A 16,593-nucleotide genomic window follows, 5' to 3' on the forward strand; every position below is an offset into this window, starting at 1 on the left:
TCCACACTGAGAGCCCCTCTCATTCCACACTGAGAACCCTACTCCTTCCACACTGAGAACCCCCTCTCATACCACACTGAGAATGCCTCTCATTCCACACTGAGAATGCTTCTCATGCCACACTGAGAATGCTTCTCATTCCACACTGAGAATGTTTCTCATTCCACAATGAGAACCCCACTCATTCCACACTGAGAACCCTACTCCTTCCACACTGAGAACCCCCTCTCATACCACACTGAGAATGCCTCTCATTCCACACTGAGAATGCTTCTCATGCCACACTGAGAATGCTTCTCATTCCACACTGAGAATGTTTCTCATTCCACAATGAGAACCCCACTCCTTCCACACTGAGAACCCCTCTCATACCACACTGAGAACCCCTCTCATTCCACATTGAGAACCTCTCTCATTCCACACTGAGAGCCCCTCTCATTCCACACTGAGAACCCTACTCCTTCCACACTGAGAACCCCCTCTCATACCACACTGAGAATGCTTCTCATTCCACACTGAGAATGCTTCTCATGCCACACTGAGAATGCTTCTCATTCCACACTGAGAATGTTTCTCATTCCACAATGAGAACCCCACTCATTCCACACTGAGAACACCTCTCATTCCACCTGAGAGCCCATCTCATTCCACACTGAGAACCCCTCTCATACCACACTAAGAACCCCGCTCATTCCACAATGAGAACCCCACTCATTCCACACTGAGAACACCTCTCATTCCACACTGAGAACACTACTCATTCCACAGTGAGACCAATACTCATTCCACAATGAGAACACCTCTCATTCCGCACTGAGAGCCCATCTCATTCCGCACTGAGAACACCTCTCATTCCGCAATGAGAGCCCATCTCATTCCACACTGAGAACACCACTCATTCCACACTGAGAGCCCCTCTCATTCCATACTGAGAACACTACTCATTCCACACTGAGAACCCCTCTCATTTCACACTGAGAACACCACTCATTCCACACTGAGAGCCACTCGCATTCCACACTGAGAGCTGCTCGTATTCCACACTGAGAGCCGCTCGCATTTCACACTGAGAACCACTCTCATTCCACACTGAGAACCCCACTCTTTCCACACTGAGAACCCCACTCTTTCCACACTGAGAACCCCACTCCTTCCACACTGAGAACCCCTGTCATTCCACACTGACAACCACTCTCATTCCACACTGACAGCCCCTCTCATTCCATACTGAGAACACTACTCATTCCACACTGAGAACCCCTCTCATTTCACAGTGAGAACACCACTCATTCCACACTGAGAGCCACTCGCATTCCACACTGAGAGCTGCTCGTATTCCACACTGAGAGCCGCTCGCATTTCACACTGAGAACCACTCTCATTCCACACTGAGAACCCCACTCTTTCCACACTGAGAACCCCACTCCTTCCACACTGAGAACCCCTGTCATTCCACACTGAGAACCACTCTCATTCCACACTGAGAACCCCACTCCTTCCACACTGAGAGCCCCTCTCATTCCACACTGAGAACCCCTCTCACTCCACACTGAGAACCCCTCTCATTCCACACTGAGAACCCCGCTCCTTCCATACGGAGAACCCCTCTCATTCCACATTGAGAACCCCTCTCAGTCCACACTGAGAACCCCACTCCTTCCACACTGAGAACCTCTCTCACTCCACACTGAGACCCCCTCTAACTCCACACTGAGAACCCCTCTCACTCCACACTGAGAACCGCTCTCACTCCACACTGAGAACCGCCACTCCTTCCACACTGAGAGCCCCTCTCATTCCACACTGAGAGCCCCTCTCACTCCACACTGAGAACCCCTCTCATTCCACACTGAGAACACCACTCATTCCACAATGAGAACCGCCACTCCTTCCACACTGAGAGCCCCTTTCATTGCACACTGAGAGCCCCTCTCACTCGACACTGAGAGCCCCTCTCACTCCACACTGAGAACCCCTCTCATTCCACACTGAGACCCCCTCTAACTCCACACTGAGAACCCCCCACTCCTTCCACACTGAGCCCCCTCACTCCACACTAAGACCCCCTCTCACTCCACACTGAGAACCCCCCACTCCTTCCACACTGAGAGCCCCTCTCATTCCACACTGAGAACCCCTCTCATTCCACACTCAGACCCCCTCTCACTCCACACTGAGAACCCCTCTCATTCCACACTGAGAACACCACTCATTCCACAATGAGAGCCCCACTCATTCCACACTGAGAACACCTCTCATTCTGCACAGAGAGCCCATCTCATTCCACACTGAGAACACCACTCGTTCCACACTGAGAACACCACTCATTCCACAGTGAAAACACTATTCATTCCACACTGAGAACACCACTCATTCCACAATGAGAACACTACTCATTACACTCTGAGAGCCCCTCTGATTCCACACTGAGAACACCACTCATTCCACACTGAGAACCCCTCTCATTTCACACTGAGAACACCACTCATTCCACACTGAGAGCCACTCGCATTCCACACTGAGAGCTGCTCGTATTCCACACTGAGAACCCCTCTCATTTCACACTGAGAACACCACTCATTCCACACTGAGAGCCACTCGCATTCCACACTGAGAGCCCCTCTCACTCCACACTGAGGCTCCCTCTCACTCCACACTAAGACCCCCACTCCTTCCACACTGAGACCCCCTCTCACTCCACACTGAGAACCCCACTCCTTGCACACTGAGAACCCCTCTCACTCCACACTGAGAACCCCTCTCACTCCACACTGAGACACCCACTCACTCCACACTGAGAACCCCCACTCCTTCCACACTGAGAGCCCCTCTCATTCCACACTGAGAACCCCACTTCTTCCACACAGAGAACCTCTCTGATTCCACACTGAGAACCCCTCTCACTCCTCACTGAGAACCCCTCTAACTCCACACTGAGAACCCCCCACTCCTTCCACACTGAGAGCCCCTCTCATTCCACAGTGAGAACCCCTCTCATTCCACACTGAGAACCCCACTCTTTCCACACTGAGAACCTCTCTGATTCCACACTGAGAACCCCTCTCACTCCACACTGAGACCCCCTCTCACTGCACACTAAGACCCCCACTCCTTCCACACTGAGAACCCCTCTCATACCACACTGAGAACCCCCTCTCATACCACACTGACAGCCCGTCTCATACCACACTGAGAATGCCTCTCATTCCACACTGAGAATGCTTCTCATGCCACACTGAGAATGCTTCTCATTCCACACTAAGAATACTTCTCATTCCACACTGTGAATGCCTCTCATTCCACACTGAGAATGCTTCTCATGCCACACTGAGAATGCTTCTCATGCCACACTGAGAATGCTTCTCATTCCACACTGTGAATGCCTCTCATTCCACACTGAGAGCCCCTCCGTCCCACCAAAATGACCATTTTTTTGTCCACTGGAAAGCAAGATATGACCAGGCCAATCAAGTTGATGTCCCAGTGCAGAGGGTGAATCAGGAGCACGATCCCTGAGAGGATCACTGTTTCTTCACCACCTGCTGTAAGTTCACCCGGCCCTGAGGTCCATGCTACAATCACAATGACCCACCGTTTCCTGGTCATATGACTCCAGACTAGATAAAGTTTCCTGTTTCATATATTTGAGAAGGTGCGTGGCATTTCCTTGTTCTGATTTCCTGTTGTTGCTAGGTTAATTTGCTAATCCTCAGTTTGTGTCAGGTTTGCCACCATGTCTGTCCCAGAAAGTCACGGAATCACAGAACTGTTATGGTATGGAGGAGGCCCTTCAGCCCATCGAACTGCATCAGCAGTGAATCACGAGCAGAGACTTGGCAGGATAGCCAACTTGCTGACAAACTGACTCATCACTGTGCTTAACACCGTTTCCTGCCATTTTCTCAAAATTCCTTGTTGCTTTGTGTTTCGTTATATTGTTTGTTATGAAATATTGTACCCGGCTGAGTGGTGTGATCTTACAGCCTGAACCCTCAGGCTCCAATACAGTGCAGTGCAGACATATTCCACCAGATGTCAGTCATGCAGCAGTAATCTCCTTCAAAGATGAAACCACCCTGTGTGGTTTTTCTGAAGAAGGGTCCTGAACCGAAACATCAACTTTCCTTTCCTCTGATGCTGCCTGGTCTGCTGTGTTCCTCCTGCTCCATGCTGTATTATCTCTGACTCCAGCTTCAGCAGTCCATACTATCTCTGTGAAGTCATGTTGTCTCTTGCCCATCTGGTTCACCTTCCACAACTTAGTCTGTCCAAATGGGTACCATGGATCTGATCAGTTAAAGTAACACCCTGGTATCTCCCCAAACACTTCTCCACCTTATTCCATCCAATGGCCTCTGGTTCAGAATCCTCCCAAGCCCCAGCGTGAGGTTTTCTCTCACACTCCTTTTCTCAGCCTTTGAACCGAATGATTTCTCACCCTCGGTGATCTCAGTGCCTCTGCGTCCCCGCTGAGCCTCACCCTCGACATTAACTTGCCCACCCTTCCTGTCGGACGACCTCCAGCTCACATAATGTGACCATGGCTTCAGTCGCAGGTATCGCCATCACTGAATCAGTCACGGCCTCATCTCTTCAACTTCACCCCCAGGTGGGGCATCTGAGGAAAGTTCATGAAGACAGGAGGTCTTTGGAAGGGATGGGAAGAGTAATCCTGGCAGAGGGGCTTTTTTTCTAAATCCTGAGGGAAGATTGTACCCCACGGTTTTGTCTGAAATGCCTTGGTAGAGTGCAGTACGTATTCACCAGATCAGTTTGCATCCTCTCCTCGTCCTGAGGTGAATTCTCAATCATCGCCCCTCCCTTGAATGGAGAAGGCTCAGCAGCTTGTTGTCATGTGCCCCTGCTGTCTCTTAGCAACCAGGCGATCGATGGCATAAAGGAGGTCAGAAATCATGCAACACCCAGCTCTCATCCAACAGGTTTATTTGAAAACGCAAGTTTTCGGAGCCTTGTTCCTTCTTTACCTGAAGGAAGAGTGAAGCTCTGAAAGCTGGTGTTTTCAAATAAACCTATTGGACCATACCCTGGTGTCGTGTGATTTCTGACCTTGTCCACCCTCAGTCCACATCATGGCTTAAAGGAGACCTGCAGTCAGACCTTCCCACTACACCCATCTCCTGTGGGAGATTTCGTATCCAGGCATTAAGCTGTGCAGAATTCCTGGATTCTTCCTCTTCCACACAACTCTCTCCTGCAAAGGGACACTGCCCAATGAATTGGAATGAGGCCGCACAGCAGCACTTTGAAACAACTGGTGGTAATTTCACCTTGTCCAAATGTGCTGCTGCAGTCAGCCACCGTGAACAAGCCCGTCATGAACTGCCTGAACCCCACTATCTCAGCCGAATGCAATCAGAAATTGGAATGAGTTCCAAACTTTGGAGGGAATTTTGAATTAAATAATAGCTGGTGTTTTGTTGTGTGATTAACTGATTGTATTTCAGATTCCAGTTGTGGCCAAATGCGAATTTCATGCTTGCAATGATGCTTTCTTTTAATCAGGGTGTGAGGGGTCTGCCAGGACTGGAAGGTCACATGGGTTTACCTGGTTTCCCAGGGCCGGAGGGGCCACCTGGACCAAGAGGTCTAAAGGTAGGAGGAAGGAATATACTGTTGCACTCTCATTTCATTCTCAGCAGCCCTGGAGGGGTTCTAGAGAGGCTCATACTGTATCTCTTAAGCTCAAGTTTCCAACTGAGGCCAGTCTTACAAATACGCAGTTTGATTGGTGGGCACCAAAAGGAGCTGGGGTACATCATCACTTACCCCCCCTCCCCTCAATCCCCACCCCTACCCCACAATGATATTTTACTTGAGATTCGTGAGGACCCTTTGAAAGTTTACTTTTCCTTACACTGCTCACTAGGAGCTTTTCAGCATAAAATAGTTAAATTTGGTGAAATTGATGTAGTAGAAAGGAGGATTCGTCAGGCAACAGAGGGGATAGTTGCAGTGACTGCCTGCCTGTCTTTGGTTGTTACGCCGACACCAGGGTGTCCTTGATAAGGGAGCACACCGTGTCCTCTGGTACACTTGCTGCCCTATCTGACCAGTGGGCACCCTGTGTGCTACAGTGCATCATTACTGCAACCAAAGTGAAATGTTCATTTAAACCTATGCAATTTATTTGTGATCTGTATTCTTGTTACAGTGTTGTTCAAGGGTTGCAAATCCTATTTTGTGTTCAGTTTTGGTCAATTGTTTGATTTGTAACAGCCAACACTCTAACCTGACCACCTACATTTGGTACCACGGCATAGGACAACATTCACTCCGTGTGTTATCTATGCAACAGCAAACTGAGTTTTCCACCTTCTAATAACATTCCCAATATTCCTGGCATGTAAAATTTATTCAAAACCCTGGCCTCTTCTCATTGTACTAATTGTCGTTGGTAAGTTCCAGCTCTTGGAGGTGTTTGAGTTGCTTCATGCTTTTCTACCTGAAAACCCAAATGAGATCTTTCAATGTCAGTGGGTACACCAGGGTTTAATGGTTATGTAAGAGTCTGGTATTATAGTGATTGGAATGAGATCAGCCAGGTGGACCTCCCTGAGTATGAGTTCCCTGATGGGAATCTTGACCTGCTCCAATCAGGGTGCCCTGGCTGACAGATACGAACAGAAGAGTCAGAGGTTCTGTTCACGCTGACAGCTGGCTCTGAGAGAGCTGGGTCAGTGTCCAGGGCTGTCCACATGTCAATAAAGGATGACTTGCTGATGGGATACCAGCCTCTGTGGAGTTATTTCAGGTCTGACCAAATGAACACCTCTGGGGATGAATGAAGTTGTGATTTTTGTTCTTATTATATTTTTAACTCAGGCACAGCCATTATTTGAACTGATAACTTGTTAATGTTTCCGATCATCTTTTGAAGTTGTTTCGGGGCAGAGCACAGATGCTTGATTCCTACAGGTCTTGGGAGTCATCTGACTCTCATGCCAGTAGCCATTCTTCATCCGAGAGCTCAAGTCGCGTCATCAGGATACGAGGCCTGCACTTCAGTTGCCATCCACTTTAACTCGTCCTCCCACTCCCCTGGTGACATGTCCATCCTTGGCCTCCTCCACTGTCAAAGTGAAGCCAAACGTAAACTGGGGGAACAACACCTCATATTTCGTCTTTTGGCAGATTACAGACCAATTGCCTAAATATTGACTTCACCAGTGTCAAAAATTTTCCCTCCTCCAACCCATTCCATCCACCCTCACCCACCCACTCCACCCTTCCCACTGACCAACCACTACAACTCCCACCTGTATCCACTTGTTTCGAGCTACCTTCCCTCCCTGACCAAGGGTTATGGCCTGAAACATTGACTTTACTCCTCAGATGCTGTCTGACCTGCTCTACTTTTCCAGCTCAATGTCAATTGGCCCAGATTCTGATAGGTAGCAGACTACTGAGCCTGATTCCTGCCTGGATTGGCTAAAGACATGTAACATGCCTCAATCTGTGGGCCAAGAAATACTCCAATTTTCTCTCTTTTTTTCTTCAGGGTGACACTGGACCACCTGGGTTACCAGGACCTAAAGGAATAAGGGTAAGTGGCACAGGCCTGGGAGAGGGTGGCCCTCAAGCAGTACCAAATTAGACACTTTGACATCAAAGATTACCTCAGTTATGCAATGTGGGTGGTGATCAACAATGCCACAGTTCCATTGTGTTACTACACCACCCATTGTTTGGAAAATATAAAGTTCTTTAATCAACATTTTCAGACATTTTATGACACAATTCCTTGTTAGGTGGGGCTTGAACAGACCTTGTGGCCCAGAGGTAGTTTGCTACCACGCACCAAACACCTCCAATACCAGCTGAGTACACTGACAAGTGTGTATCTTGCTGTGTGTAGGGATCATTTTGATTACAGGAAAGATGGTCCAGGTATCTCGAGTGCCCACATCTGCTGTGTTGGAATGAGCCAGCACAAAGTCAGCCTCTTTTGTGAACCTCTATCACATAGTGATCATGCAGCACATTTTGTTCAAGAAAGGCTGTAGTTTCTGTTTGAATTGAAAGATTCTTAGCGTGGGAAAGCTCTTGAAATGGGCTGCTTGCCTGTTGGTGTGTTGTAGTGGTTCCACGTACCGTATGCTTACTATCAGTTTAATATTTTACCATCCAGTTTTCTTGCTAGTGTTAGACACCCTCTGTGCTGCTCGCACAAACATTGTACCGTATCTGGGAAAATGTCACAAAATGTCCACGATGATGCAAGCTTCTTTACACAGTCATTAGATGAAGTTCACAGTGGAGTGAAGCTGGAGCTGTTTTAATTGCCTGTCACTCATGGATAGATGAAACCAGACTGAACTCCTCACTTCAGCTGACCTGTCAGGCAGAGGCCAAGAGTCAGTGACTCTCCGACCTGCATGGAGATTTGAAACAGTGCAGTTCAGTGATGATATGTCAGGGGAGTGTTCTCCACACTGTCTGAAGGGCAGGGAATGGAAGGTCAGGACGATGACACAGAGGTCACCATTCTGAAGGGAGAACATTGACTTTGATATTTACAAAGCTTGTGAAGGTCTGGTATGTTCTGTATGTCTGGATAAGTACTCTGCTTTCCCACATGTGGATGGTGTGTACACTGGACCTACCCTTTAGTAAATGTATTGCCGTCTCCTCTGTTGTACCCTCTTTGTGAATGTGCTGTCGTATCCTTTGAGTTGTCCTTTGGTGATTGATTAGTGAAATCTTGTTACTTCCCTTTTGTGAAATAAGAGTGTGAACTAGGCGTACCCCATCTGCCAGTGGGCTGAATTGGGCTCTAATGACTCCCCTTCATGTGAAATGTTGGTCTGAGCTAGGAGGACGCACTCTACAAATGTCTGTATCGAGTTAGTATGGTGCTCCCTTTGAGAGTTGGTGGGGGTGGATGGGTCTGCCCACAATGTGAAAGCTAAGCATGTATCAGGAATGTGGCTGCATTTGCAGCTAACCAGCACTGGCAGTGATGCCATCGCAGAGGGTACTACTAGATGAAGGTCATGTCTTCATCTGATTGGAGGGGATGCTGCACTGCATAACCTAGTGATTCGGGTTACAAATCTTCATTTGTTGTCTCTTCACAAGCTGGTTATCAAAATGATCCCGGTGTATCATTATCCTGTTCACTTCACCTTTGTTTCCTGGTTTGACAGGGACCTCCAGGTCTTCCAGGCTTTCCCGGAACCCCTGGTGTCCCAGTAAGTATTAATGCTTATTTCAGCAACTCTTTTTGAAAACTTTTGCAATGTTTCACTGTGTGCTTTTCTCATTGATTTTTAACGTTGGTAACATTTTATGTGAGTGTTTTGAATTTAGCATTTTTTAAAATTAGTTTTAAGATAAAACTTAATGAAATCTGCTCATAGCTACCTCCATATCCTTTGAAATTTCCTTTACTGTGTCTCCTCGGGTCCAGGTGTGCTTTTAATTCTTCCCCTGTTAAATGTTGTTGAATGTATTGAACTGAAGATTAGCTACACTGTTTCATGCCATGTTTATTGGGACTTCAAAGCTGTCAATTCTGACTGATTTTCAATTTTCCATCCATGCAGCTATCTTTTGATTTTTTTAACCTCTAACCCATTCTGGACTAGTTTACACACTCCCCAGCTGACCCTGTTTAATTCTGGCACTGTGCAGAATGATGAACCTGGGACCATCACTTAGGATTCTCATGGGAAATATGGGAGTAACAGCAAAAGGAAACTAAGAGTTGGAGTCACTTATATCCCATCACTCAGTGTCATAGAGCTGTACAGCAAGGAAACAGACTCTTCAATCCAACTTATCCATGCCGATCAGATATCTCATATTAATCCGGTCCCATTTGGCCCATATCCCTCTAAACCTTTCCAATTCAGATGCCTTTTGAGTGTAAATGTCCAAAATTTGCTCCAAACGTTTGCAGTGGCAAATTTGGCTTCCGTTTCGTAGCAAACTTATTTTTGTTCTGTTTTGTGAACCAAATGAGTCAGTATCAGATGGCTGCTTTACCGAAAGGCCCTTGAGCCCATTCCCTTCTCACCTGACAATGCAAGTACACAGTTGGATAGTAACGCAAATTACATTTGTCCCTTTCATTTACTTGCCCTAAATCAGCAATGCACAAATCAAGAGATTATCCCAATGAATTTGGTTACCTGAGAAGAGCCCACATACATCAAAAGATATCAGATATTTAGAGATACAGAGTGGCATAGTGTTAAGGTGAGGGAACTAGTAATCTAGACACCAAAGATAATGCCCAGAGTTCAAACCCTACTTCAGCAAGTCCCACTGTGACCCATACCACCTGGAAAGGCAAGGGAGGAGAAACATAGATACATCATCCCTGGAATGGTCTCCTCCAAGGTATCCTGACTTGGAATTATGTTGGCATTACCTTGACTGTTGGAGGGGGTGAGCTCTCAGAATCCTAGAACTCTCTCTGTAGCAGCACTGTGGTTGGACCTGCACGCCAAGACCTTTAGCAGTTCAAGAAGGTAGCTCAGGACTAACTTTCCAAGAGCCGTGAGGGATGGGCAATAAACCTTGGACCAGCTGGCAATGCCCATGTTGTGTGGAGAAATATATTTTTAAAAAGTAAATTCTAATAATAAATCAGACAAAAAAATGAAAGTTGGTCTCAGCAAGAGTAACTATGAGACCATCCTGTATTGTCATCATGTTTGTCATGCTCACTCATGTCATCGAGAGTGGGCAGTCGGCCATCTTTCCCTGGTCTGGCCAAATGTGACTCCAGGCCCATAGCAATGTGGTTAACATTTAACTGCCCTCAAAACGCAATGGGCAACCAATGTGCTAGCAGTGCCCACACCCTGTGAAAGAATAAAGTAAACCAAGGCTTTTCAGTCTACTACAGCCTCATGCAGTAACAAATAAGCATTTCAGGCAGCTTATTTTCATTATAAACTACAACTCCTTTCAAACTTATGTGACCTCGCTTGTCCCTTTGCCCCATGTGGCCTGATTGGCAATGTTCAGTTTCTAGCCATTTTATCCCTGAGTGGAAAACATGGAATAAAATATGTAATTTAATCCAAAAATGTGGCCTTTTCTTCTTTTTGTGCATACCCCACCCCCACCCCACCCCCTTTTCTTATATACTAGTGACATGCCATTTATTTACTTTACATTTTATTTTCCAGGGGTTACCAGGTCAGGATGGTCCTCCGGGTCCTCCAGGCATCCCAGGTTGCAACGGAACAAAGGTACCCTCTTCTCAAGTTGTTTTGTCCATTTTTTTGTTTTGGATTTTTTTAAGCATTTTCTAATGTCCATGAATTTTTATTTCTGTTGCTCAGGGCGAACGAGGATTTTCAGGTGGTCCTGGTTTTCCTGGGTCACAGGGCCGTCCAGTAAGTGAATCCAAACATGATCTACACTGTTTAATGACATAACTGCACGTGGATGCTGATCTGTTTGTTTTGCTGCGTATGATGTCCGGTGGTCCTAACTTTGATCCTGTTTGTCCTAGAGAACAGGAAATATTTATCTTAAGTGGCGAGTAGAGGTGCAGAGATACTGAAAAACTTGTCTAGGCTCCCTTAATTCAACTATGTCTCGCTGAAAGCCTCTCAATCTTTTTGTCATATTTCAGGGAATTGCTTTTTTGCTTTATTGCTTTTTCTATTACTGTAGACGTCAGTGCCATATTCCCCTAACTCTTGTCTTATTCCCAGTTGATGGGTGTGCCAGGAGTTGGGATTAGTCAGGGAAACAATTGACCAATTTAAATTCAAACAGGTCAAGGCGTCTCAGATGATGTTCCCTTTAGGTATAATATGTCCAGCTGTTTTAATTTGGGGGGGTTTGGTGAAGGGAGTGGTGGAGTAGGAAACTCAGCTCTATTTCAGGCAGAGCTTTAAGGACAGAAAGGCCTGTTCCAGCTCTCTTGTGTTCTTATCTGCCATCCATACACCATTCTGCTAAGCTCTGTCTTCATCTATAGGAGATAGCAAGGACTGCAGATGCTGGAGTCAAAGTCAGTACAATGTGGAGCTGGAGGAACACAATAGGCCAGCAGCATCAGAGGAGCAGAAAAGGTGACATTTACGGGCCATCAGGTTGATGAAGGGTGTAAACCGGAAACGTTGACTTTCCTGCTCCTCTCATGCTGCCTGACCTACTATGTTCCTCCAGCTCCACACTACATTGACTCTGTCTTCGTCTAACCTTCTATGTTCTCCATTAGTCTCTGCTCTCTTTCCTAATTTGGTATCATCATCAAAAATCAGGACCATTCTCTTGACGTCTCTGTCAATGTTTTTTTCTTAATTGGGTCAAGGAGTTTGAGTGTCACAGGCTTGGTCCGTGGTTATTACCCATCCCTAATTGCCCTGGCTTGGTCCGTGTTTATTACCCATCCCTAATTGCCCTGGCTTGGTCCGTGTTTATTACCCATCCCTAATTGCCCTGGCTTGGTCCGTGTTTATTACCCATCCCTAATTGCCCTGGCTTGGTCCGTGTTTATTACCCATCCCTAATTGCCCTGGCTTGGTCCGTGTTTATTACCCATCCCTAATTGCCCTGGCTTGGTCCGTGTTTATTACCCATCCCTAATTGCCCTGGCTTGGTCCGTGTTTATTACCCATCCCTAATTGCCCAGGCTTGGTCCGTGTTTATTACCCATCCCTAATTGCCCTGGCTTGGTCCGTGTTTATTACCCATCCCTAATTGCCCTGGCTTGGTCCGTGTTTATTACCCATCCCTAATTGCCCTGGCTTGGTCCGTGTTTATTACCCATCCCTAATTGCCCTGCCCTGAGTGGACAAACAGTGAGATAGTTCCATGCCTGGATGGTTGTGACTGGGAGAGGAGCATACAATTGGTGGTGTTCCCAGGCATCGGTTACCCTGGTCCATCTAGGTAGTAGATGTCACAGGTTTGGAAGTGGTGTTTAGGAGTATTGGTGAGTTACTGTGTGTATCTTGTAGTCAGAACACATTGCTGTCACTCTGCATTGGGGATGAAGGAAGTGAGAATTGAAGGTGGTGCATGGGCTACCGGTTAGTTTATTTTGTCCGAAACAGCTTCTTGAGTGTTGTACTTATCTAGGCAAATAGAGAGTATTCCATCACACTCCTAACTTGTGCCTTGTAGATGGTGGACAATCACTGGGTTCCAGTAGGATGAGTTACTCACTGCAGATTTCCTAACCTCTGACCTGCTGTTTTAACCACAATACACATATGGTTGGTCCAGTTCAGAGTCTTTTCGCGATGGAAAACAGTAGAAGTTCCAGAACCAATCCTTTATGATGCATCTCAATGCACAATCTTCCATTCTGACCATTCCATCCATATATCTCTTCACTGTGTTTTAGATTTTCCTCTCTGCACTTGGAGTGTGTTCGCCATTATAAGCTCATACAAGTCGGAAACTGTAGTCTGTGACTGTAGCTCAGAGTTGGGGACTTATGCATGGTGGTGATGTGCATCTTCAGTCTACACTTTCTTCCTATTGGAAAATTGGGCCTATATTTTATTCACTACAAGACAGCTAGACCAGAAAGTGTTTTTTTCTCAATCACAATGGACCAAGCAGACCCAGTACATTCCTACATTTAAAAAGAATAGGGGTAGGAACCTTCATCATGAATAGTATAGTAAGCTGGTGTCTCCATATAATGATTGTCATATGGCAAGGCCTATTTTGTTTTGAAAGGTGACTTGTTACTTCCTTCTAAAGAGGAAGAAAATCATGCTTTAACAGTGATCTTAATTTTTTTTTGTGACCCCTAATTGGTTGAAATTATTCCATCGTCGCAACCACTGTTTGTCAGCACAACGTTAGATAAATAGTGCCTCCTCCAGCAATAATTCAAGATTGGAAGGTTGCAATCAACAACTGAACAGCTGGGTGATTGTCCAGCTTACTTTTGGGAATGCACTATGAATTACAATCTTGTGACAACTTTGGGAGCAAACCCCAAATTAACTCAGATCACACAACGGGAATAGTGCACCTGGTCTGCTCTTCTTAACTATGGTGGGAAGGTTCTTATAAAGAGTGTACATGTGAGTGGTTCGGCTGAGCATTCCTCTACCCTGTTGCCAGCCTGTTTGGAGGTATCTTCTGCCAGCTACAGTAAATGCAGCCTAGATATTTCTTTATCTTTTTTGTGGTAATCAGGCTTCTTTCTCAGTACATCCATCATCTTTGTGTCTCTGAGTAATAAATCAGCCATGTATAGACTTCCTGTGTCTCGTTGGTATCTGTCACTGGGAGATGCATCAGGACTGCCTCAGATCACAGTCTTGAGTATTTATCCGTTCTTTTGACTGTTGGACTTGCCGCTTTCCTCAGAATGTGATCAATAAATCCACATTGGATTGCAAGACCCAAACCGTTAACTGCAGACACATAGATCTGCCTGCTCATTTGTCTGTCTGGGTGGTGTGAATGTGTCTACCCAGCAAGAGTCAATCCCTGCCACAAAGAAAGGGCAAAAGCTGGGAGGGAAAGGACGCTTCCTGAAGATGTAACACCCAAGTATTGGTTAAACTCTTCAGTGAGGCATAAGCACCAAGAAAAATGTTGGTTGAATTAAATTCTGTGGCAGTTGAGAGGTAGGTCTCAAGAGCATTTTAATAATCTGTGAATGTTTTTCAGGGTCCCCCTGGGCTTCCAGGCCAAAAGGTAAGTTCTAAGACATGAGTTGTTCATCTGTTTCTTCTTTATGTGATGGTTTCATACTTATTTGTCCAATTTCTCCTTTCTGTGTTTCTCCTCCTCCTGAACTAGGGTGAACCAGGTGAGGTGCTGTCACCGCAGGTTTTTGGGTACAAAGGAGATCCAGGATTGCCCGGTGTCCCTGGTTTACCAGTAAGTAGCAGAGTCATTGAGTCAGAACAGCACGGATACAGGCCCTTCAATCCAACTCATCCATGCCAACCAAGTTTCCCAAACTAAGCGAGTCCTTCTTGCCTGCATTTGGCCCATATCCCTCTAAATCTTTCCTATTCATGTACTTGTCCACATATTTTTTAAATGTTGTAATTGTATGTGTATGTACCGCTTTCTCTGGCAGCTCATTCCATATACGAACCATCCTCTTTGTGGAGCAAGTTACTCAGCAAATCCCTTTTAAATCTTTCTCCTCTCACCTTAAAAATATTTGTTCTAGTTTTGAACTCCTCTATCCTAGGGAAAAGTCCTTTACTATTCAGCTTATCCAAGCTCCTTATGATTTTATAAACCTCTATAAGATCACCCCTCAACCTCCCATGCCCCTGTGAAAAATGCCCTAGCCTATCCAGCCTACCTTATAACTCAAACCCTCCATTCTCAGCAACATCCTGGTAAATCTTCTCTGAACTCTCTCCAATTCAATAATATTCTTTCTATAGCAGGGTGACCAGAACTGCACACAGTACTCCAGAAGTGGTCTGACCAACATCCTGCACAACCTCCTACCGTCAAGCCAGTTTTGTACCCTGCTGTCTTTGTTTGCTAGAATCAGTGTCAAGTTACTTTTCCTGTTTGTTTGCATGAGTTTAAGTGGACACAAATATGATTGATCGATGTGAGACTGTGTGATTGATTTCTGGTTTGTTATGAGGTAAAATGTCGCCACAAAAATAGCTCTTAAAAATGAGACGACTGAGAAAAAAAATCATTTTGAATGGGTTTCTCTTATCCAGGTCAATAATTTTAATATTTGATCACTTGTGGAGGCAAGCATATTGTACTTGGCTGATAAAGTGCTTTTAAAACATAGTAAAATTTTGCCGCTATTAGTGCAGGGATGGTCAATAAAGTCCTGTCTGTCAGGGACAGGTTGAACAAAAATAGCTACCTATTAGAATTTTTATAAATCAGAAATATTTAGCTCTGGATAAAATGGGACTTATATTCTTGATTCATCTGTGGAATTAACATATTTACACACAGGCTTCTGTCTGTCCTGGGTATTGTTGGTTGCTGTTGCCTTTACTTGGAGAGTATAATTACAACAGATTCTGGAGAGAGAAAATAACTACATGGGGAAATTATTTGCTACATATCTAAGATGATAATGTATCGAAAATTCTGGAAACAGTCTGCAAATCTCACAGTAGAGAGTCATAGAATCCCTTCTGTGTGAAAACAGGCCATTCGGCCCAATAAGTCCACACCGACCCTCAGAGCATCCCACCCAGACCCATCCCCCTGCAACTACCTGATCCACACATCCCAGAACTCTATGGGCAATTTAGCATGGCCAATCCACCTAACCTGCTCATCTTTGGACAGTGGGCACAGTGAAAAAAGATGAAGGTTTAAAGTCAATGTCCTTTCGTCAGATTGGAATATTAAAAGGGTGATCATTTTAGGACCGAGACCTGAGGGCAGATATCTTTGGAATATAACAATTATGGTGAGGATTCCTTTATTTGCAATTGTTAGCTGCAGTCATAGGGCAAAACCTGCCCATAGATTGCATTCGAGAGCCTGACTGGGCTTGTGGCTTGTACAATCAATTCTACATAATGTATATTTGCTGCCCGGCAACCCTTCAAGCCACTGTGCCGCCAGCACACACCAAAACATCCATCAGTTAAATGGCACTAAGAGATGTTGCTCTGAGATTGAGAG

General features: G+C 45.7%; 1 protein-coding gene across 2 annotated transcripts in view; it reads left to right on the forward strand.

Moving 5' to 3' along the window:
• col4a5 (collagen, type IV, alpha 5 (Alport syndrome)) overlaps nucleotides 1–16,593 on the forward strand; it is a 251,011-nt gene that overhangs the window by 107,473 nt on the left and 126,945 nt on the right. For both annotated transcript variants that reach the window (XM_059651364.1, XM_059651365.1), the window contains 7 exons: nucleotides 5,524–5,613; nucleotides 7,520–7,564; nucleotides 9,168–9,212; nucleotides 11,163–11,225; nucleotides 11,319–11,372; nucleotides 14,629–14,655; nucleotides 14,761–14,841. In XM_059651364.1, the coding sequence (XP_059507347.1) occupies nucleotides 5,524–5,613; nucleotides 7,520–7,564; nucleotides 9,168–9,212; nucleotides 11,163–11,225; nucleotides 11,319–11,372; nucleotides 14,629–14,655; nucleotides 14,761–14,841 (405 nt within the window). The remainder of the gene's footprint in view (nucleotides 1–5,523; nucleotides 5,614–7,519; nucleotides 7,565–9,167; nucleotides 9,213–11,162; nucleotides 11,226–11,318; nucleotides 11,373–14,628; nucleotides 14,656–14,760; nucleotides 14,842–16,593) is intronic.

Source organism: Stegostoma tigrinum, chromosome 15 (assembly GCF_030684315.1).
Source record: "Stegostoma tigrinum isolate sSteTig4 chromosome 15, sSteTig4.hap1, whole genome shotgun sequence".
Lineage (NCBI taxonomy): Eukaryota > Metazoa > Chordata > Chondrichthyes > Orectolobiformes > Stegostomatidae > Stegostoma > Stegostoma tigrinum.